The following is a 21,820-nucleotide window of genomic DNA, read 5'->3' as shown; positions in this document are numbered from 1 at the left end:
TGTGACGCCCAATCACCTCCTGCCTCGCTCACTGGGGTTTAGGATGTATCCTGCTGCTTCCTCTGTCGATACCGGGGAAGAAATTAACCATGAGTGCAGCAACAAAAAAAACAGACACTGGAAAGTAATCCTGAGTCGAGGAGAAGTTTAATAAGATTGTTGTAGTTTGTTTTGTAGTGTGTTATATAAGTTGTACCAGATGTAGTTCCTGTAGTGTGCCTCAGACAAACCCTGGATCTGTGGTCTCGCCTCTCGCCTCTCTCCTCGGCTCTCTGGTAGCCTAGTTATGGATGTGACAGCCACATGTCTCAGAAGCACTTAGGAGCAGACTGGATGTCTGAAAGATGCATGTACACACATAAAGAGCAGAGCAGACGTGGCAAATTATTCATTAAGTATGAGGTCATGATGATTTCTTTATGATTCCTGAACACAAAGCTCAGTTTTTTTTCGATGTTTGTTTCGTTTTTTTTTAAAGAAGCGTTGAACACGAGATGAACTTGAATGGACTGATGAGTCAGTGAATTACAAGCTTTTAGGTTTTGTTGATCACCAGTGATTGGATGATGGGTTGGTGACGTCTCTCCCTCCATCAACAACTTGTGTCTTACTTGTGTAGTTTTGGTCAGACTAATCGTTGCAGCTGTAATTTAATTACTTTAGGCATCCATATGTTTGGATAACAGAGCTTTCACAAAGTCTGAGTTTGTGATGTTAAAGTGGAAACTAGTAGAGGTAGTCATATAGGAGGTGGTGTTGTGAACAATAGAGGGATGAAAAGATTGGATGGAAGTAAAACAAAGGGCCTGTGCCAAGGGAGTATGAGGTAATATCAAATGTAATTATGTCCTCTATCTGTTCCCCTCCCCCTCTCCTTCTCCTTTTACTCCCTCCATCCCTTCTGCTCTCCCTTGCAAGCTCTCTTGTTCCTGTCTCTCCTTTATAATTCCTGAATTCAACAGAATGTGAAGGGAGGGAAGCTGTTTACTTCTGGAAACAACAGCGGTGAAACAGGGATGATGGAGATAGAGAGGAGAGAGATGGATAGTCCCACTCTTCCCATAAAGTAGTGACTTAAAGGACCACGTCACTAGTCTTCAGGCAAATGCTCCGTTATTGACCTGTAGACTGGTTCTGTCTCCATATGGGGGGGGTCAGATCATTTAATCTCATTTGAATGTTGGCTGGAAGAGTTGAGTTGTATCAACTATTTTGAAAAGTTGAGATACAACAGATGTCAAGTACTAGTCTGCAGAGAAAACTGAATTTGAATGATATTTATGTTTATTCTTTAAAGGTCCCATATTGCAAAAAGTAAGATTTTCATGTCTTTTATATTATAAAGCAGGTTTAAGTGCTTTATAAATACTGTGAAAGTATCGAAGCGCTCAATATACGGAGAAATACACACAATCCGTATTCAGAAACTGTGCGTTTGAAACAAGCCTTTAGGATTTCTGTCCATTTGTGATGTCACAAATATACAATATTTAACCCATTACACGGTTTTAAACGTAAACATTCTAAATGTGTCCCAGTTTATTCCGGGTTGCAGTGGATGTAACTAACATCAGCTGACAGGAAGTACACATGGACCCAAACTGTTGCCTAGCAACGCAGTTCTGTTGCAATACCATTGAAATGCACTAAAACGGAGCGTTTCAGACAGAGGGTGAATACAGGTATATTCAGACAGACAGTATCAGGAAAATTATGTGTTTTTTTAACATTACAGCATGTAAACATGTTCTAGTAGAAACACTAAATACAAGTATGAACCTGAAAATGAGCATGATATGGGACCTTTAACTTTAGCAGAGCTTTTCAACACGTGACGTTCCACGTGGGGTCGGCCCGTAGGGTGGCGGCTCCATGGGCCAAGGCCTGGCCACCGGATGCTCGCCAGTAAGCTCCCCTCCCGGGTCTGGCTCCAGGAGGGGGCCCCCGGTCTCCCTTGTCCGGGCGAGGTTGCTCCAGTCCGTGAAGTCCGATTCATTGAGGTCTGTGAATCGCTCCGGGTCTGGCCCCTCCCCTGAGACCACTTTGCCTTGGGAGACCCAACCAGGAGCTAATGCCCTCGACAACACAGCGCCCACGATCACTGCGGAACACAAACCCCTCCACCACGTTAAGGTGGCGATTTAATCGGAGGGGAAAGGGTTCCAGTCGAGGTGGTTCGGGCATCTGATCAGGATGCCTCCTGGGTTTTTTCCGAAACCTATTTTTATGTGAAGCCAGTGATGGAGGTTCCTGTGTGCAGGTGTCTTCAGATGTCAGGAAGAGGTTCTAAAGGTCGGGGAACGCCTGCTGTCTACATCAGACTCCCTGCAGGGAGGGAAGGCTTTAAATAATAATGTGCGTACGTGCATGTGTGTGTGTGTGTGTGTGTGTGTGTGTGTGTGTGTCTGACCCTAGCTGGGTGAGTAAACGCAGATGGGCTGCCAGTATTGTGAATCAAGGTCAGTTCACTGCCAATGATACTGCAATAGATGCAAGAGAAACACGCACACACGCAGTGAGGTCAGCTGCCAGGCAGTGGTATATTTAGCATGTGGTGACTATCGATCCAACCAGACGTCATGGTGGGAGGTTCACAGAGAAATGACACAGCAGACTGCCGGCCAAAACACCTCCAACACATCAGTGTCAACGTTCAGGCTTTGTAACTGGAGTCTGGAACTGGACCGTTTCATTCCTCCGTATCTATATCTATCACGAGGTTTCAAGTCTTTCCTCGCAGTCGAATGTTTGGGATGTGTGTCACACCTTTTGTCTGCCTCTCAAGTGTGTCTGCAGGATGATGACATCATCCCTCACCTTAGAGAATAGAGGCGTGAACAACGACAGAAGGAGGGGAATGGTGAGGATGTGAATGAGATAACTGGGAGGATGGGGCTAGAAAATACCAGCTCCCTTTGTCTGACTCTGGGTCAGACTGTGTGACTCAAATTACACAGAATCCATCCAAATGAAGGGCTGCGTCATGCTACTCGGTGTCACACTGCGGGTCCAAGATCGGAGCAGATGAACATTATGTGAACCAAACAAGTAAAGCATTATCTCTCATCGGAAAACAAAACGCTTTCTTAATGCAAGAGCAGATATCCCTTTTCTCTGTTTTAAAAACCAGCTATAGCTTTTAGTTGCTGCACAATAAACCCACTCTGATGTCTTAGCTGTTCCCACAGCGTCACTCAGACGGGGACAGTTTTATGGGACAATCTTCAGTCAGGCTGCATTAGTATGCTGACGGAGCAACGGAAGACAACGGGGAGACAGACAGAAATGAGAATGATAGACGGTGTGAAAGGAGGAGGTGAAGTATAGTGTGGTAAAGACTTTGGGAGATGGGAGAAAGGCCAGTGTGTCCTGCCACTGCTTCTTCGTCCCTGTCCTCTCTGTTCCCTCGTTTCTTTTGGTCTGAGACAGGATGAAGTCAGAGTTGGCAGTGAGGCACTGTGTCAGCTATGTAGGACGCTGGTCTCAGAGCCACAGTGGAAGCAGATTCACACATTGCTACGAGGCTGTTCAACCCTCCTAGAGATCACCTCCAACTTTTTATCAGAGAAGATAAACGTGTTCGTTTCCCTCTTGACCCAAATGCACGGCCGGAATTAAGCAGGTCCGTTTATCATTTATCATTCTAAGCATCGTTTGTCAGTTTAGTTTAACAACATTCAGCAACATGTGTCTGTGTGTTTGTGTCTGCTTGTCAGGTCTTATCAAAAAACGTGTCCATTGCTATCTAGCTCAATTTCAGGAGCGGAGCAGCTTTGTGGCAGACGCACACTGTCACAGGTCAACACTGTACACAAGTAAGCACTCTACAGATATTAAGCATCATCGAGTTGTTACGAGTTTATTAACCGGTGGGAAAATGTCCTCGCCTGGCATCCCTAGATTGGATTGGATAGTATAAAAACTACGGTGACCAGACGTCCGGGTTTGTCCCGGTTTCATGTTACAAATACAACAAATGAAACAATGAAACAGGCTAACGACTAATGATACCAGGATTATATTTATAAAGCACATGCTGCGGTATCTTCTTCTTTACTGTGATGTACTCTGCCGGTCGTATTTCACTCTGATGACATGTCGCAGCCTGAGGTTATTGTTGTGCACATTGAACGGATGTCGTTATGTTCTGCGTGTTGTGTCAAAGTAATGGCTTGTGTGGCGGAACCATCGGCCATGAACAGATCGGTCACACACATCCAGTGACTCCTCTCCAGCGTTTATTAGCTGTGGGATGCTGCAGAGGCGGTTCATCACGGCTATATTTCGTCCCTGACATGGTGCGCTAGCGCTTCATCTCCTGCTGTGGTTTAAAAACGTCTCCAGATGGATGCTGATGGTGCCTTCAGATGGGATCTTTATTACAATCACAGGCTGACAACGTAGAGCTGAAAGACAACAGAACAGAACAGACAAATGAGACAGTTTCATCCTGTTATTGCCTGCAATGTTATCGAGCTCCTTGTTGTTTCTCCTTGTTTGAAACTGCAGCTCATCACGTTTCAGATGACACAGTTTTGAACGCAAAAATCTTTGTGGTTTGTGCAGCTAAGAGCATCCATATGCATGTACTTAAAGTCACTATGTGGATAGTTTTTATGGGATTACAACATCTTTCAAATGATTCCTTATTTTGGGGTTCCTACTAAAACATGTTTACATCCTTTTATGTTAAAAAAAGAGCGTAACTTTTCTCCTATCAGCTGTGCTGCAGCACCTCGTTTCACCCTCTGTCTGAAACGCTCCGTTTGACCTTTGGACAGGTCAGGTACGGCGCGTCAGTTTCCACTCGTGACATGCATTATGTCTTTTCATAACTGCCGTTAGTTAAGTATGTAAGTTATGTAAGTCATGTTATAGAAAGGTCAAATAAGTCAACGTTGACTTGGTTTCACACGGGACACGAACAGCGGCCTCGGGGGTAAAAGTTGGACCCAACCGTCCACCCGGAGAGACTCTCTCAGTCTTTATACAACGTCAGCTGACCGTCTAATATTAACACGGATGGGTTTGAAAGCCCGGTGTGTCTCATACAGACACGGTGCGTTGGTATCAGATGCAGAGAGGCGCTGACCAAACGTCCCTATTTGATGAGTTGGGACAGAAACATACGCCACCAGTGTCACCAGCACATGGTTACACATCCATTCACCTGATTATGGTTCCTAATTATGAACATGATTTGCAGGAGACCACTTTATTAGTTTGTGTGTGTAAAAGGCTCATTAATCTCCTGTGTGCAGTCTGAAACGCACCACCGGTCTCAGCGAGCAGACGGACGGAGATCAGCCCTGGGTGTTCAGGTCCCAGCTGACTGAGATAAACTGTACTTAACACTCTGCTCCTGTGGGACGGTGCACAGGGAACGTTTCGCCTGTGCTCAGTGATTCCTGCAGTCGTGCCTATAAACAAAATCACACACCGGCTGAACTTTTTCTCTGAGCCTCGGACTTAAAGGGGAGAGAGAGACTTTCCCACATATTCGCTCCCTCCCTCTCTACACTTTGAGCTCAGCCTAGCATAGCGTGGGCGCTCATTGATTTTCAGTTCAATATATTTCTCCTCCCATCAGTGTTCAGTGGAGCAGAGGGGTCGGTCGGCTGCAGCTCGGTGATCACGAGGCCGCTGACGCTGCCTCACCTCTCCTTACACGACGGACCTCAGCGTCCCGTCACTCTTATAGAGCTGCGTCTTCAGCTGTCACTAACAATGAACTCTGCACAATTTCCAAGTTGGTGATTCTGTAAGCGTTTGTGCCGTGGACACAGGAGAGGTGCTTTGAAACCTTTCTCCATGTTATACATTTAGCTGAGATTAAAGGGGAACTACAACCATTTTCAAAATTCATACATGTTATTCCGATGGTCTAAGACAGGGATGCACCGATACCACTTTTATTCAGACCGAGTACAAGTACTTACATTTGGGTACTCGCCGATACCGAGTACCGATACGAGTACTTCTTCGAGTACGTCACACGGCAGGCTGGGGAGTCCCGCATACGAGGCGGTGCACCGCGACCGACTCTAGGTCGGCTTGGAAAGGCTCGGGGCGAAGGTGTTTCCCGGGGCCGTGGCCAAAGTGTCACCGGGGTGGACTGTCCTCAGTGCGCACCAACTGCGTCGTGCCCCCAGATCGGGGCTCGGCCCACGTAAAAGGCGCCAGGGGTCTGTGGCGATGTCTGCAACCCACCCGACCCGTCTTGAAACACGGACCAAGGAGTCTAACGCACTCGCGAGTCAGAGGGTGCAAGCGAAACCCTGTGGCGCAATGAAAGTGAGGGTCGGTGCGTGCTGGCTGAGGTGGGATCCCGGCCCAGCGGGGTCGGGCGCACCACCGGCCGGTCTCGCCCGCACCGTCGGGGAGTTGGAGCGTGAGCGCGTGCGATAGGACCCGAAAGATGGTGACGAGAGGTTAACGTCACGCTGCCATAAAGTGGTATCGGTGCCGTTGTATCAGAGCCGTTTTTGCGAGTACGAGTACATGAGCACAGTATTGGACCCGATACCCGATACTGGTATCGGTATCGGTGCATCCCTACTCATAAAAATACTAGCAAACATGAACAGCTCTCCCAAATCCAAAAACTAGAGTGCTACAACTCAAACGTGTGATGTCACGGGGTATAAGACATTCATTGGACAATTTTTCCAAAATGTAGTCCAACATATTTGGTATCTTTATTTGGAAACTTAAAATTCAAAATAAAGTTTTATGTTCTAAGTGACAGCAAGTGGATTAGTCACAATAAGATTTAGTAATTAATTATCTTTTCAACTGATCATTTCAGTGATTAATCCAGTACCACATTTAAGCTCCACAAATACAGAGTTGCCTGAGTATCATTTAGTATCAGTATTCCATAACACATCCTTTCTTTGTTCCAGGCATTTGGCCAGGCCTACTCCACCCAGCGTAAGGTGGCAGCAGACGGAGAAACCAACGAGGAGACGCTGCTGCAGGAGTCTGCCTCCAAGGAGGCCTACTACATGGCCCGCCTCCTGGAGCTCCAGTCGGCGCTGAAGCACAGCCGGGCCACCGCCTCCAACGCTCAGGCCGACAACGAGCACCTGAGCACGCTGCTGCAGGAGCTGAGGGAGGTACAGTACGGTGCTTCATATCAGCCAAGAGCTGCAACTGGGTGCTCCTTTAAAGCAGGGCGCCTTCTTGTACAACATTTAGGCCCAGTTCCAATCCGTTCCCCTCCAACCTCCACCTCACCCTCCACCTCACACTGCACCCTCACACTCGTATATATATATACTGTATATATACAGTATATATACAATTAACAAAGTAATGAACATGTCTACCATTTTCTAGACTAGATAAGGGTGTATTTGATCTTAAATAAAATCTATTTACTTCATGTTGTTGACGTCTGTGTGACAATAAAGTAGAATAAACTAAATGTCAGTTTGATCAGTTTACAGTAAATGTTTGTACCGGTAGTAACACCGAACTGACATTGGATCACTAAACGGCGTTGCACGTCGTCAGTGAGGGCGGCTGGTTAAGTCGTCATCGATGCAGCTCGCTGTTGGAGGGTTTTATAACCCACTTCCTCTCCCCAGTGATTGGTTTGGGATGGCACTTAACATGGCGGAGCCTCCACGCGAACGGAGTGGATGTAGGTAGAGAGAGGGTGGATTGGAATTGGGCCTAAGACGTTTAAAAGAGCAGGCCAACATTCTGTCAAATATGATTTTATGACATTTTTCCCACAGTCAGATAACAAGAATATATATATAACCTATCATAACAAGAGCTTTGTCATGGGAAACAAACAGGAGATGGTAAAGAGGTACTCGGTTTTAGCTGACCACATGGAAGTGCATCACAGTTAGTCTTTCCATCGTCTCTCTCTCTTTCAAAAAATTGTGTCGCTTCCATGCTGGTTCCAGTGATTCTCTCGGGTTATCTGCATCATAAACAGCATGCAGCTCCAGCTCTGTTTTCCTGAACTGTCTCAGCAGAGTAACGAGATGTTGGAGCTGCAGCGCAGCCGGATGCGAGAGGAGATCAGGGAGTACAAGTTCCGGGAGACGCGGCTGCTCCAGGACTACACCGAGCTGGAGGAGGAGAACATCTCTCTGCAGAAACTGGTGTCGACACTCAAACAGAATCAGGTGCAGATGATTCACACACACACACACACACACACACACACACATGGACGTACACATGACATTACGGCCCTGCAACAGAGGCTGCAGCAGAAGAAACCAAACGCGTGTGAAGAATTTCATCTTTAGTTTTTCCAATGTGGACATTTTTATTCTAACAATATTATATACATATATACATATTTAAAGCCACTACATAGTGGTAGTGTAACAGTAGTGTCTTTACAGTCTGTTCTGTTTCACTACACTGGTTTCAAGCTTTTATGCTGATCGACAGTTTGCGGCTGTAACGTGCAGAAAAGCCCCGTACTGTAGAATTACACCATCAAAGAGAAAGATGACTCCAAGTTAGAAAACATGGATGTAAACTCTGGTCAGTTTAAAGTATTAAAAGAATCAGCAATAAAACTCATCAATGACATAAACACGACTTTGTTTATTTACAAGACAGCTCAACAGGGCACCTCTGATACGACCCACGTATCCACTTTAAAGGGGACCTATCATGAAATCTATCATCAAGCCAATCAGGTCTGGCTCCCCTTCCTATATCACATGCAGGCTCATTAGCATATACCGCCCACAGCGAGCCAATCAGAGCAGACTGGGCTTTTTCTCTTAGAGCGTTTTCACATTAGGTACGATTGATTCGTACCATGCCGATAAAGTTGTTCCGTACCCGGGTACTCTTGCGTCATCACCCACGTGTGTTTGTTTATGTTGAGATCGGCTGTTCTAGTGGCGGAGCATCGTAAAACACGTCATTCGAACTGGACAGAAACTAAATAAACCTCACCAACACCGTCGTCGTTAGTCTCTCCAACAATCACCAACTCTGGTTTGGTTGAAATAAACTCTGATTTCACCGAGTTTGGTGTGAAAATATGCCGCTTTACGTAGTGTTCCAGACAGAGGGTAAATACAGGTATATTCAGACAGACAGGATGAGAAAGATAATGTGTTTTTGAACATTAAAGCATGTAAACATGTTCTAGAAACCCAAAATACAAGTATGAACCTGGAAATGAGCTGATATGTCCCCTTTTAAAGCTTTAAATATAGATTACTTCATATCAGCGATACAGTTGGCGACCCAATCTCTTGATTTCATCCCATTAATCCATCTGTTGCTCCGCCCCTGGTTCAGGTGGAGTATGAAGGCCTGAAGCACGAGATCAAGGTCCTGGAGGAGGAGACGGAGCTCCTCAACAGCCAGCTACAGGACGCGCTGCGTTTGAAGGACATCTCGGACGCCCAGCTGGAGGAGGCGCTGGAGTCTCTGAAGAGCGAGCGTGAGCAGAAGAACCACCTGCGCAGGGAGCTGGTCCACCACCTCAGCATGTGTGATGTGGCCTTCACCGGCAGTGCCCACCTGACATTCACCTCCGCCCCCCCCAGCGGCAACGCCACCCCAACTACTCTGCTCTCACCAAACGCAGAAGAGCCAACAAGGTGGATATCGCACACTCAAAACTTGTGTGTAAAGAAAATGTAATATTACATTGTTAGTGATCGCAAGAGAGTCAACCCTGTCTCCTACAAATACATGATATCCTACTGATTCACTTTGCCAAATATGTTTTGGAGGAATAGTAATAGCTGCATGGATAATGTCCTAAACTGCCAAAGTGTATCTCCTGGATTTTAAAGATGTTACTCTACTCTGATCTGTCAGGTGTAACGGCCACCTCCAGGGTGGGACCGGGGCGGGGACGGCTGCAGGGTCGGCGCCCAGAGCTAATGGAGAGTGCCGAGGCCCTGGTCGGAGAGCTGAGGGGGCGGTGACGTCGGACCTCTTCAACGAGTTGAACCTGACGGAGATCCAGAAGCTCAAGCAGCAGCTGATGACGGTGAGTCTGCTCTCTGATCAAGCATGTATATATATATATATGAGAGAGAGGAAAGAGATGATTTAAGAGATGCTCCTCAGATGGAGGAAGCATGAATGAATGACTCCGACACCGTCTAAGACTCCGCCCAGGTTCCAAGCTGCCGGGTCCATATTTGTAGACAAGGGGCCGAGACGTCTTCTCTAGAGTGGGGATGGACTTTGGAGGACCAAATACAATTATTTCTGATTTATTTTCATTTCGCTGAAGACAATTCTGGGACATGCAACGCTTGATTTCAGAGAGACTGGAAGCAGGGTAAACAGCTAGCCTGGTTCTGTCTACCTCTAAAGCTCACCGATTTTTATCACGAGAGCACGCGCCGCTTCCCAGCATCGGACGCTTGGTAGGCTGCCACTAGAAACGAGGCACTAGGCTCCTGATTGGACGAACGCTTTCCCTCCGTGGGCTGCTGCTCCCGGCTTTCAAACCTGAGTTTCCGGAGGCGCTCCGTTTCTCGAATCGTGCCGCCACGCTATCAGAATGCATTGCTGCATGGCTGCTTACATAGACAATGAATGGGAAGCGTGGAAAGTACGGATCCTGTGGACACATACCATCAGACTTGTAGGTTCTGACTCTCATCCCAACCGCTTCACACTCGGCTGCAAACCGCCCCAGTGCGTGCTGAAGGTCACGGTCTGATGAAGCCAACAGAACCACATCATCTGCAAAGAGCCGAGACGCAATTCTGAGGTTCCCAAACAGGAAAATAAGCATTTTCCTAAAATGTTGAACTATTCCTGTAAATGTCTGGCATCCAGTGTTCAAACAATCATACCATATTAGTGACACAGTTTGGTTATTCTTTATTCTCAGTGTCTGCTGGGTTCATCATCCAGCAGGCGACTCAGGCTTTTGAATAATTTACTGTAGACCATGCTGACATACAGTATCCCCTCTGCGTGAAACCCTTCGTCTCCTCTCACACACAGCCTCACCTTCATTCTTGTTTCCTTTCCTATAACGTCTTTCTCTCATACGATCCCAAAACCAAATGACTTAGTGCATCAGATTATGCTCAGGTCACCACCTAGCTGGATATTATGTGTGTATACATTCATCCGTGTGTGTGTGTGTGTGTGTGTGTGTGCATCTGCTTCAGTTCCTGTAGGTGTAATCCCATCCATCCCTGCTCCCTGCTGATAGGCTGAGCTGCAGGAAGAGCTTATTTATATCTCAGCTGACACACTACACTATCGACCACTCTCCAGTAGATGGGTGGGTTTCATCGCTGCTGCTGCTGCTGCTGCTGCTGCTGCTGCTGCTGCTGCTGTCGTCTAGGCTGCTCTTTTAAAATGTTAATGAATCCACTTTTGTGCTACAGTTTCTTTCCACCCGACGGAACTTGAACTTTAATGAGAAAGAGCGAGAGTGCCATATATCTTAGTGTTGTAATGCACTTTAAAGATGTGAGACAGTGTCTGGCTGTGGAGGAGCTCCGGTTTCTAAAGGTGGTGAGAGCCACATCCAACTCTTTACCGTGCCAACGCAGAACAGCGCTCTCTTTTTTTGTGTTGACTGCAATGAAGTGCTTCAAACCCTTGGTATTCTGTCTGAACTGAAGGGGTGGACTAGTAGAAACCCTGACTAGTTGGTGCTAAAGTCTGTGTTTGCATGTAACTGTGTGAAGGTGCTCAAATTATGAACTCAGATAATTGCAAACATACTTACGAAAAAGTAGTTTATTTCATGAAGTATACTTAAGTAAAGTTCAAGTATAAATTTCCCAAGTATACTTTATGTAGTAAGTATACTAATATCACTGTACTAGTAGTATACTTGCAAGTGTACTACTTAAACTTCTTGGGACTAAATTGACCCACTTTTAAGTATAAGAACAGTAAACTTTGAGTTCACAACTAGTTTACACTTAAGTTTTATTTTGCACTGCAATTACACTATAAGTATACTGATAGTTTACTAGTTTCTTTCTTGTAGCCCACTATGTTTATGAAAGTACACTTTAAAGTGTATTCTCAGTAAACAATAGTTTAATAGTTTTCATACTGAAAGTATACCTATACTCGAGTTGCACACACAGTGTCTTTAGACTCGTCTTATTATTATTATTATATTATTATCGTGAACGTATAATTTCAAAAATTTAGAAAGTTCCTGATGAACTGAAGTAAATTCATATCAAAACATCCTTTTTCAAAACTCTCACACACTTTAATAGGTGACTCTATCAAATAGTAAGCACAACGACAAGCCCAGTATTCCTTTCTGTAGGCCTCTAAGGTAAGAGTACGTCATTATACTTTTCTTAAGTACATCTTGATCAAAAGATTTAGTACAAGTAGTCCTATAAGCCAAGTACACTTGTCAGTATGAGCCAAGTTTACTTAAGTACTCTTTTGTTAAGTATATCTCTGATAAGTACATACAAAATATACTTTTATTTAAAGTTTAAAAGAAGTATACTAAAAGCACACTTGAATAAACTTATTTTTGATAAAGGACTACTACTAGTCCTAATAAATTAAACTAATAATAATGCACACTACACAAGATTTAAAAATTCATTAAAAGATAATAAGCACCATGCTAAATATGATGAATGTGTATTAATAAATAATGAAAACTGTTTTACTTTCCGATGCAACCGACGGGTTGCAGGATACTCAAACCGTGTGGTGACGCTTTAAATATCCCAGGCCGTGTATTATTTGACGTGTTGAATGGTATGAGCCTGTAGAAAAAGGTTTGAAAACTTCTTCTGTGCTTCTCCCTAATCCTGCTGCTGCCCCTCCAGGTCGAACGTGAGAAAGTATCACTGATGACCAGCCTGCAGGAGTCCCGCATTCAGCTCCAACACACCCAGGGGGCCCTGAACGAGCAGCATGAGAAGGCCATCCGCCTCAGCCAGAGAGTCACTGCCCTCCGCCGGCTACATCGAAGGGCCCACCTCAACCCGGAAGCCCACACCGGCGCCACCTCTCAGCTCAACGCCGAGGTCCTGATGGAGCTGGACAGAGATGAGGAGGAGGCTGAAGAGGAAGGAGGACCTGAGACGATGAGCAAATGTCAGGTATTTTCATACCAGACGCCAGGTCTGGAGATCCTGCAGTGCAAGTACCGTGTGGCTGTGACGGAGGTGGTGGAGCTCAAGGCGGAGGTGAAAGCCCTCCGTGACAGACTGTCTCAGTGTGTCGAGGGAGCGGCGGAGGAGAAGCCACGGCGAAGCGTTCAGCTCCAGAAGCTGGAGAGGCAACTCGCCTCGCTGGAGAAGAGCTGCCGGGAGGGACGGGAGAAGGTAACCGTGTCACGCTGACCGTGTCTGCTCCAATAGAATGACAGATGGTTACAAAGGTGAATGACTGTCCTCTCCTCTTTTCTCAGATTTCCAGCCTGGAGTCGGAGTTGCAGGCAGCTCAGTCAGCAGCCAGTGAGAGCCAAGGCGTGTTGAACACAGCGCAGGATGAGTTGGTGACGCTGAGCGAGGAGCTCGCCCAGCTCTACCACCACGTCTGTCTGTGCAACAATGAGACACCCAACCGCGTCATGCTGGACTACTACAGGTCTCACCGCTGTTTTATTATTGGACACGGCAAGATTGCTCAAAGTTACGGAGAATGAGGCCCAATTTGTGGAGCCTGCATTAGAGGGAGGGCCACTTGAGAAATAAATGCACCTTTGAGATCTAAATTCAACCCAAAACCAGTTTGCAGTATATTTATCATTTTCAATCTCTGAATTTTCATCCTTTATATTTTCTTTCTATCTTTACTTTTTACTTTTCCACATGCATTTCACTACACCTTGATTCCCAGTCTGTGATTTCACATGCATGAACCCACAAACAGACTGCATCTTGTAAGAATATCTGCTGCAGATATCCACCGACATCATAAAGGTTCTATCACTCTGTTTTTCTTCTAGACAAGGCAGAGGGCTCCGGGGCCTCAGTGCCTGTCTTAAAGCCATGTCTTCTGACAACAGCAAAGTTCTCCTCACACCGCGCCTCGCCAGGCGGCTGGCCGCTGTCGCTTCGACAACCTTAACTCCCGCGGAGTCGCGGAGCCCCTCGCAGTCTCCATCCAAGGAGCCCTTATCTGGGGAGGGAGGGAGAGAGGAGAAGGAGGGGGACAAGGAGGGCCTCCAGGTTCCATCTGAGCAGAGCCTGCCGCCCTGCACACCTCCGACCCGCTCGCCCAGCATCAGTGCCTCTTCGTCATCGTCGTCATCGTCATCGCCTGCCCTGGAGCCAGCTGGTGAGCTGCGCAGGGAGCCCATGAATATCTACAACCTCAACGCCATCATCAGAGACCAGGTAGAACAGCGTTCTCACGATGCTGTCAGTGGAATGCCCTTCCCTCCTTTCTTTTCTCTCCTTGTATCCTCTTGTCCTCAGCTCCTCTCTCCTCGCCTCCCCCAGGTGAAGCACCTCCAGCGGGCAGTAGACAGGTCTCTGCAGCTGTCCAGACAGAGAGCCGCAGCCAGGGAACTGGCCCCTCTGCTGGACAAGGACAAGGAGAGCTGCTTGGAGGAGATCCTGAAGCTTAAATCTCTGCTCAGCACCAAGAGAGAGCAGATAGCCACCCTCAGACTGGTACTCAGGGCTAACAAACAGGTGAGACATGTGATGTGTACATATTATGAGTGTAGCTGACAGACTAGTATCATATTTTGGACTATGTAAAAACAGTACTGCTTTAGGGATGCACCAATACCACTTTTTTTCAGACCGAGTACCTACACTTACATTTGGGTACTCGTCGATACCGAGTACCGATACGAGTACTTCTCTGTGCCTAAAGACCCTCGTTAACAGCCAGCTGGAGGGTGTGAGCGACACACGGCAGGCTGGGGAGTCCTGCATACGAGGCGGTGCGCCGCGACCGGCTCTAGGTTGGCTTAGAGAGGCTCGGGCGAAGGTGGCTCGCGTCCGCAGCTATACAGCGCTCCCCACCCGGACCTCGCCGCACCGTTGACAAAGTGCTCACTGCGCCCTCTCACGTAAAAGACGCCGGGGGTCTGCAGCGTTGTCTGCAACCCACCCGACCCATCTTGAAACACTGACCAAGGAGGCGCGAGTCAGAGGGTGCAATCAAAACCGGACGCATCCTCGGGATCTACTGGCCAAACAGCGTCAGCAACATCAACCTGCGGGAACGCACCAGACAAGAGACAGCAGGAGCTGAAAAGGAGAAAGCAGACCTGGATTGGAGACGCTCCAAGAAGCAAAAACGTCAGCAACCGAGCAGGCACTGACATGGAACCCGCAAGGCTAACGGGGGGAGAGGAAGACCCAGAAACACCTGGAGAAAGAGCATGGACCAAGAGTTCAAAAAAGAAGGGACTGACGTGGAAACAGCTGGAGAAGATGGCCCGAGACAGACAAGGGTGGAAACTATTCATCAATGGCCGATGTTCACGAAAGGAATACAAAGGCTAAATTAATGAAACGCCAACAAATATGGATTAAAGCGATAGCTAAGAACATGTAAACGGTTGACAGATCCTCATTTTATTTTGCGACCAGATATGAAATTAACCAAATACTCCTAATACTGAAATAGCCACCAGGGCTGGGTTTAACAATGCCTTTAGGAAATGAATGCAGAAGTTTATAGTCTGTTTACTGGCCTACCCTGAAAGACATCAACCAATATGGTTGATTGAAGGACTCACTTGGCTTTCTCAAACCTCCCCCCCCACATTGCTATTAGTTTATATTGCCTGTTTTATGTGACTTCTCCCCGAGGAATGTGTGCATCACTGATACAATGCAGAGGACACGGCTAGCATGATGTACTGAGAGAATGTAAATGATCACTCTGCCTCAATGATTCAGCCTGTGCAGGTTTTATGAGTCACTTCCTGTGTGCAGAGTGCAGAGACTCACTTGAGAGAGCTGTTGCGGTAAACACCGACTGCACTGTTTCTATCTGGGCGTGGCACATTCAAGCCAAGTGAGAGTCTTTGTGGTTTTATAGCAGTAGATTTACACCGTGGAGTCTTCATATGGTTACAGGGGATAGTGGGAAGTCGAAACTGGGAAAGTGAAATGAAAAACAGGATGATTTATGATCTGTGTATGTACTGTATGTGTGTGTGTGTGTGTGTGTGTGTGTGTGTTCACCCAGACAGCAGAGGGGGCTCTGGCCAACCTGAAGAGTAAGTATGATTCGGAGAAGTCCATGGTGACTGACACCATGATGAAGCTGAGGAACGAGCTGAAGGCCCTGAAGGAGGATGCTGCCACTTTCTCTTCTTTGCGCGCCATGTTTGCCACCAGGTAAGAGACGAATCAGAAACAGTGAACCAGAGGTAGGGTGCTGTATCAGCGTCATCGGCTGTAACCGCTGTATGAGCGCAGTGCAGAGCGGCGCTCGTGTTATTCTATGACTTTCGGATCTGAACTAACGTGGCGTCTGCAGCAGTACATCGCTTAGCTTCTGTGCCGGCACGTCTGTCCGCTTCTCCGAACTGTGAGCGTGCCTATACCGCCATCTAAGTTACTCTATGTAACGTTATACAACGACTAAACCAGGGGTCAGCAACCTTTACTATCAAAAGAGACATTTTAGGCTAAAAATATCTGTCTGGAGCTGCAAAACATGTGATCATTGTGATGAAGGTAACACAGTTTATAGTCTCAGTATATAGTATATAAGTCTAATGCAGTGAGGGCCAAAGAGACAATGTACTACGCAGTATTAGGGCCACACTGAGGGGAAAAACATCAGAGATTTAAAGAATAAAGTCGTAATATTATGATAATAAAGTCATAACTTTATGAGAAAAAAGTCGTAATATTTCATGAATAAAGTCATAACTTTACGAGAAAAGGTAATACGTTTTCAGAAGGGCTTGAAAGGAAAATAGCATTTGGACGCTAAAACATACATAGTATACACCACTAGCTACAGAATGATATAAAAACCTTAATTATAATAATAATAATAATAATAATAATAATAATAATGGCCCGTCCTTCAAAGAAATAGGTTGACATTTTTGGAAACAAGATTATTAAGATGAGAAGATTGATTCCACTCTTGTGTGGATGTTCATGAAGTGTGTTTCCCACTTCATGGCCTCTTCTTTCACTTTGCTTTGTGGTCATTTCCACACTTCAATCAGCTCCTTCTTTTAACCCTTTCCAACCTGCTGGACCTCGCCCTCTTCAGGTGTGACGAGTACGTGACCCAGCTGGACGAGATGCAGAGGCAGCTGTCTGCGGCCGAAGACGAGAAGAAGACTCTGAACTCCCTCCTGCGGATGGCCATCCAGCAGAAACTGGCCCTCACCCAGCGCCTGGAGGATTTGGCTTTCGATCAAGAGCAGACTCACCGCACCCGTGGGGACAGGCTGCATCGCGTGAGGACCAGCACCCCCAAAGTAAGTCCCCCGGCCTTGGCTTCGGCCTCCAATCTATCCCAAGGCTCCACTTCAGCTTTGGCCCCTGTCAGCCTCCCCCTTTCTGGCCTTTTTAGTCCTACGTCATTTCTTCCTGATGATCCCACCGTTGCGCTTAGCCCGTCTGCGGTCAGCGCAGCTCTGGCCTCAGCTCTCGCCTCCCCTACGTCACACATACCCACTCGCAGTCCGTCGTCTCCAGCGGTTGCCTCGTTGGCCGCTGGCCCTCCGGCGCCAGAGCGCCCCCCGTGTCTGGAGGCCCCCTCCTCGCCGCCCTCAACCCCTCTGAAGCTGGCTCACTCTCAGTGGACCCTGGGCATGCGGACGTTTGTGGTCGACTCGCACAGTTTCAGTGTCAACATCACCCCGACTCTGCCTCGTAGCTCGGGCCTCTCCAGGCACTTCACCCCAGACTCTCATACCTCTCCCCCATCCACCGCCGCCGCCACCGCCACCGCCACCGCCACCGCCACCACCAGGCCCACTCATCCAGGATCCGCCCCCTCCTCCCCCTACAGGTCCTCTATTCTGGGGCTCAGGCGCTCCACATGGAGCCCCTCGCCCCGAACTCGGCCCTTGTCAAGCCTGACGCGCTCTTCTGTCCTCTACTCTCCTCCCTCACCGTCCCCTTACTCCTCCTCCCACTCCCCTTCTCCCTCCTCCAGCTATTCGTCAGCCTACTACAGCTCCTCTCCTGCTTTCACCCCCTCTAGCTCCTACCTCACCTCTGGCTCCTCCGCCCCCTACAGCCACTCCACCAGCTACACGCCCCTCTACCCCAGATACTACAGTTCTTACCGGCCTCGCCACTGACCCCCTTACTAGAAACCCTTTACTAGAAGCCTCTTTGAAGGCTTTTCCACCAGGCTCCTTATTGATATTGAAACTGCAACTCCCAGCATCCTTCTCTTTTGTCACCTGAGAGAGTGGTGGGGCTCACAGAGAGGAGGACAGAGTGGTTTCCTGTTTTCCTGTGCCTAAGCTTTGGCCAATGGATTCTGAATGTTCAGTGACTTTGCTCAGGGATTTGACATTAAGGAGCACAAGCGGCCTCCAACCTTCCTTCTATTCTGAGACTGCTGATTGGTCCACAGGAGGACATTAATAGAGACTTTTTAATGAGAGTTTTTAGCGTTTAGGTTCTTCAGGTTGAGACCACACATGCATGAAGTGATTAAAACACACGTTCAGACACCGACCTGGACATTTGGTGGACACTTTCATAGCTTGGAATGAGGGCCACGACACATTCAAATACCGTCCTCTATATTCAATATAATATCCACTCTGTAGTGAGTCTGTATACACAAACACTGTAAACCACATGTCTTTCAGTGCAAGCATTCTCCTTTGTTCATGAGGTACTTAAAGGTGCCTAAAGGTTCAGTATGACGGTGTCGTCCGAACAGTTCAGATGGCCACACTCAAAGGTCCGTTGTCCTGGAGAGCGGGACACGATGATCTGTCCTCAAAGGCATTTGTGGTATTGCACTTGGTGGCAGTAGTAGCTGCGTGAAGAATAAAAAAAAAAGCTTTTTTTTACACCTATGCACACCTGGCCGATGGCCGCGGCCAAGTCGGCACGCTTTTTGGATTGTCGTTTTTGAAAAGTTAGGAAACTTGTTGGACACGGTCCCCTGAAGTCCACCGTTAGATCGTGAGGGGACGGTGCTTGAGAGGTCGTTTGGCCGTCCAACAAGAACTTTGTTTGAAGCGTTCCGACTGCTTTAGTGTTTCAGCTTTGATCTCACTCTGTAATCTCTCTCACACGCTCACAGTTGTACCATTAAGACACCACAAGACGTGGTGGACTCGTCATTGGTACGCACAGTATATTTTCTGTCACTATGGGCACCGCTTTCCGCAAGCAATCCATCAGAGTATTCTTCATCTCCTGTCCAGGGTTGCTGCCACAATCAGCTCAACCTTCTGATACAGCCATGTACTCAGCTATGCATGTTCACGTTTGGATGCTCTTACGCTGTAGACTTCCTCCCCCCCCATCCCGTATAAAAGACTGATCTGATAGAGGTGCAGGCAAGAACTTAAGAGAAGGAGGAAGAAAGAGCACTCAAACATGGCACATGACTGAATATCATAGTCATTGGACGAGGAAGCAACATGACTTGGAGTCAGATCTGGGATGAGTCTCAATAGTCTGAAGTTTCCTTCTCCTCATTTCTTATTTGAACTTACTTTAAATATGTCAACTATTAAAAAACACTGCTATTAAAGTCCCCAAAAAAACAATTTAAGAGGCAGTCCTCAACAAGTCAAAGTGCTGCAACATGTCCCATGCAGTTGAGTGTTTCTTAACGTAACTTTGCAGACCCTTTACATGCACAAAAACAACAATATATCACACTAAAGGAAAGGGGAAAAAGCATAAAAGGTTCTCTTTAAACCAGACTGCTGTCTAAAGAAGCTTTCTGTCTGCTCACTAAAGATGATCACTACATAGGGACACTGGTAGTTTTGATAGTTTAAAGATTATACTACAGACATGACCACATGACTGGTATCTTTACATCCACACAGTGACAGGAAGAGGAAGTGATTCAAGACTATTCTGACTCACCATCATGGCCGACTTCAGAGCTAAACTGGTAAACTCACAATGTAGCCCCCCCTCTAGTGGCCAGCCGCGGAGGTTCATCGGTGACACAGAATGAATGTATTCAGGTTGTGTTAGTCTTGTTCACAGCACTGCACCAAACTCAGGGAACGTGACACGCCTCATACAACCAAACCAGAGAGACTGTTTCACATCATGAGAACAGATCTCCCAAAATTAGACTGAAAGTCAGAGTGAAGTTAAAGGAGTAAGAGAGTCTAAGAGATATATATGTGCTTGTTTTACATCTTACCGAATCACACGAGAAGATTGATATCCGTTTCATCTGGGTGTCCAGTACTGAGAGATAGCTCTGGGGTTTGTGCATGGATCAGATCCATGCACGTTATGACTGCTTTTAATTTGCTGAATCAGAGTAAATATTGGATTTAACTCAGATGCAACCGCCGGTGAAGGCAGCTTTGCAGCTTTGCAGCCATTTCGCCACGACACCTTTTGTTTTTGTAGTTCTTTCTGCCAAAGTGGGAGTTACAGTAGCTGTCACAAGCTCCTGCTATCTTTGAGAATTAGAAGGCTGGCGTGATGGTTTCTGTCTGCTGCCCGTACAGTCCGACCGATACAGAGAAGGTCCATCAAACACACCTTCCAGGAACCGTTTTGTTTATGTGGTTATAGCTGGCACGCTATAGTCACTAATACATCTGTACCGGGCCTGTAGTGTACTGGACTCTGTACTGCATTCACAGTTGATGTCGATCTTCCCGTTTGACCTGCTACGGAGCCCCCCTAGACCACCTAGACCACCTAGACCCCTTAGACCCCTAGACCCCTAGGAAAAACTTGTATTATCTCGTTCCCTGGAGTTAGTAACTCAGAGTTACTTCATGGAGCACTTCTTCCAATCATTCCTGACTGTCCACACACTGCTGATGTACGGAGCCCCCTAGATGATGTACTTCGGTAAAGTGTGAAAGATATTGACAGATTCAAACTTCCTAGATCAATAACTCATAACAGAAACGTTGTTAAAACACCAACGAGGGCTCTTTGTAACCGTAGTGAGGTAGACAATGAGCTACAACCTCATTTATATCAAAGCATAACACATAACGTTGGTCTCTATGTGCAGCCGGCTGTGAGACGAGCTGTCAGGGACCGTCTACAAAGTGCAACGCCGAAAAGAGAAACATATTCAATAACTTCAGTATTACACAGTGTAATACCACCAAAATCACTTCACACATCAATGATCTCTTCCTGATTATACTTATTAAACTAATTAAGACATTTTGATGGTACTACACTTTATACAAGTGAAGTTATTGAATATTTTTCCCATTAAAAATTCACCAAAATTATGCAAAAGCATATTTTAACGTCGGTCTCTATGTGCAGCCGGCGGTGAGACGTCAGGGACCGTCTACAAAGTGCAACGCGGAAAAGAGAAACATATTCAATAACTTCAGTAGTATGCAGTGTAGTACCACCAAAACTACTTCACACATCAACGATCTCCTCATAGTTGTACTACAACATTTAGTTTGGAAAAATATGCTTTTGCATAATTTCTAGTGAATTTGTAATGAGAAAAATATTCAATAACTTCACTTTTATAAAGTGTAGTACCATCAAAATGTCTTAATTAGTTTAATAAGTATAACCAGGAAGAGACCACTGATGTGTGAAGTCATTTTGGTGGTACTACACTGCATACTACTGACGTTATTGAATATTTATCTCTTTTCCGCGGTGCACTTTGTAGACGGTCCCTGAAAGCTCGTCTCACCGCCGGCTGCACATACAGACCAACGTTATGTGTTATGCGTTGATATAAATGAGGTTGT

General features: G+C 46.7%; 1 protein-coding gene across 3 annotated transcripts in view; it reads left to right on the top strand.

The window, feature by feature from the left end:
• The window catches only part of LOC119482684 (protein bicaudal D homolog 1-like), a 38,954-nt gene that overhangs the window by 7,308 nt on the left and 9,826 nt on the right, over window positions 1-21,820 (top strand). For 2 of the 3 annotated variants that reach the window (XM_037760477.1, XM_037760476.1), the window contains exons 2-11: window positions 6,906-7,118; window positions 7,995-8,147; window positions 9,292-9,596; window positions 9,820-9,994; window positions 12,792-13,292; window positions 13,379-13,557; window positions 13,919-14,309; window positions 14,415-14,609; window positions 16,126-16,277; window positions 17,173-17,383. In XM_037760477.1, the coding sequence (XP_037616405.1) occupies window positions 6,906-7,118; window positions 7,995-8,147; window positions 9,292-9,596; window positions 9,820-9,994; window positions 12,792-13,292; window positions 13,379-13,557; window positions 13,919-14,309; window positions 14,415-14,609; window positions 16,126-16,277; window positions 17,173-17,383 (2,475 nt within the window). Of the gene's footprint in view, window positions 1-6,905; window positions 7,119-7,994; window positions 8,148-9,291; window positions 9,597-9,819; window positions 9,995-12,791; window positions 13,293-13,378; window positions 13,558-13,918; window positions 14,310-14,414; window positions 14,610-16,125; window positions 16,278-17,172; window positions 20,885-21,820 lie in introns of those variants that run through there. The other variant, XM_037760475.1, reaches the window with a different exon arrangement.

This window comes from Sebastes umbrosus, chromosome 23 (genome assembly GCF_015220745.1).
Source record: "Sebastes umbrosus isolate fSebUmb1 chromosome 23, fSebUmb1.pri, whole genome shotgun sequence".
In the NCBI taxonomy this organism is placed as follows: Eukaryota; Metazoa; Chordata; class Actinopteri; order Perciformes; family Sebastidae; genus Sebastes; species Sebastes umbrosus.
Note: the sequence above shows the minus strand (reverse complement) of the source record. Positions and strands in the feature narration are given on the sequence as shown.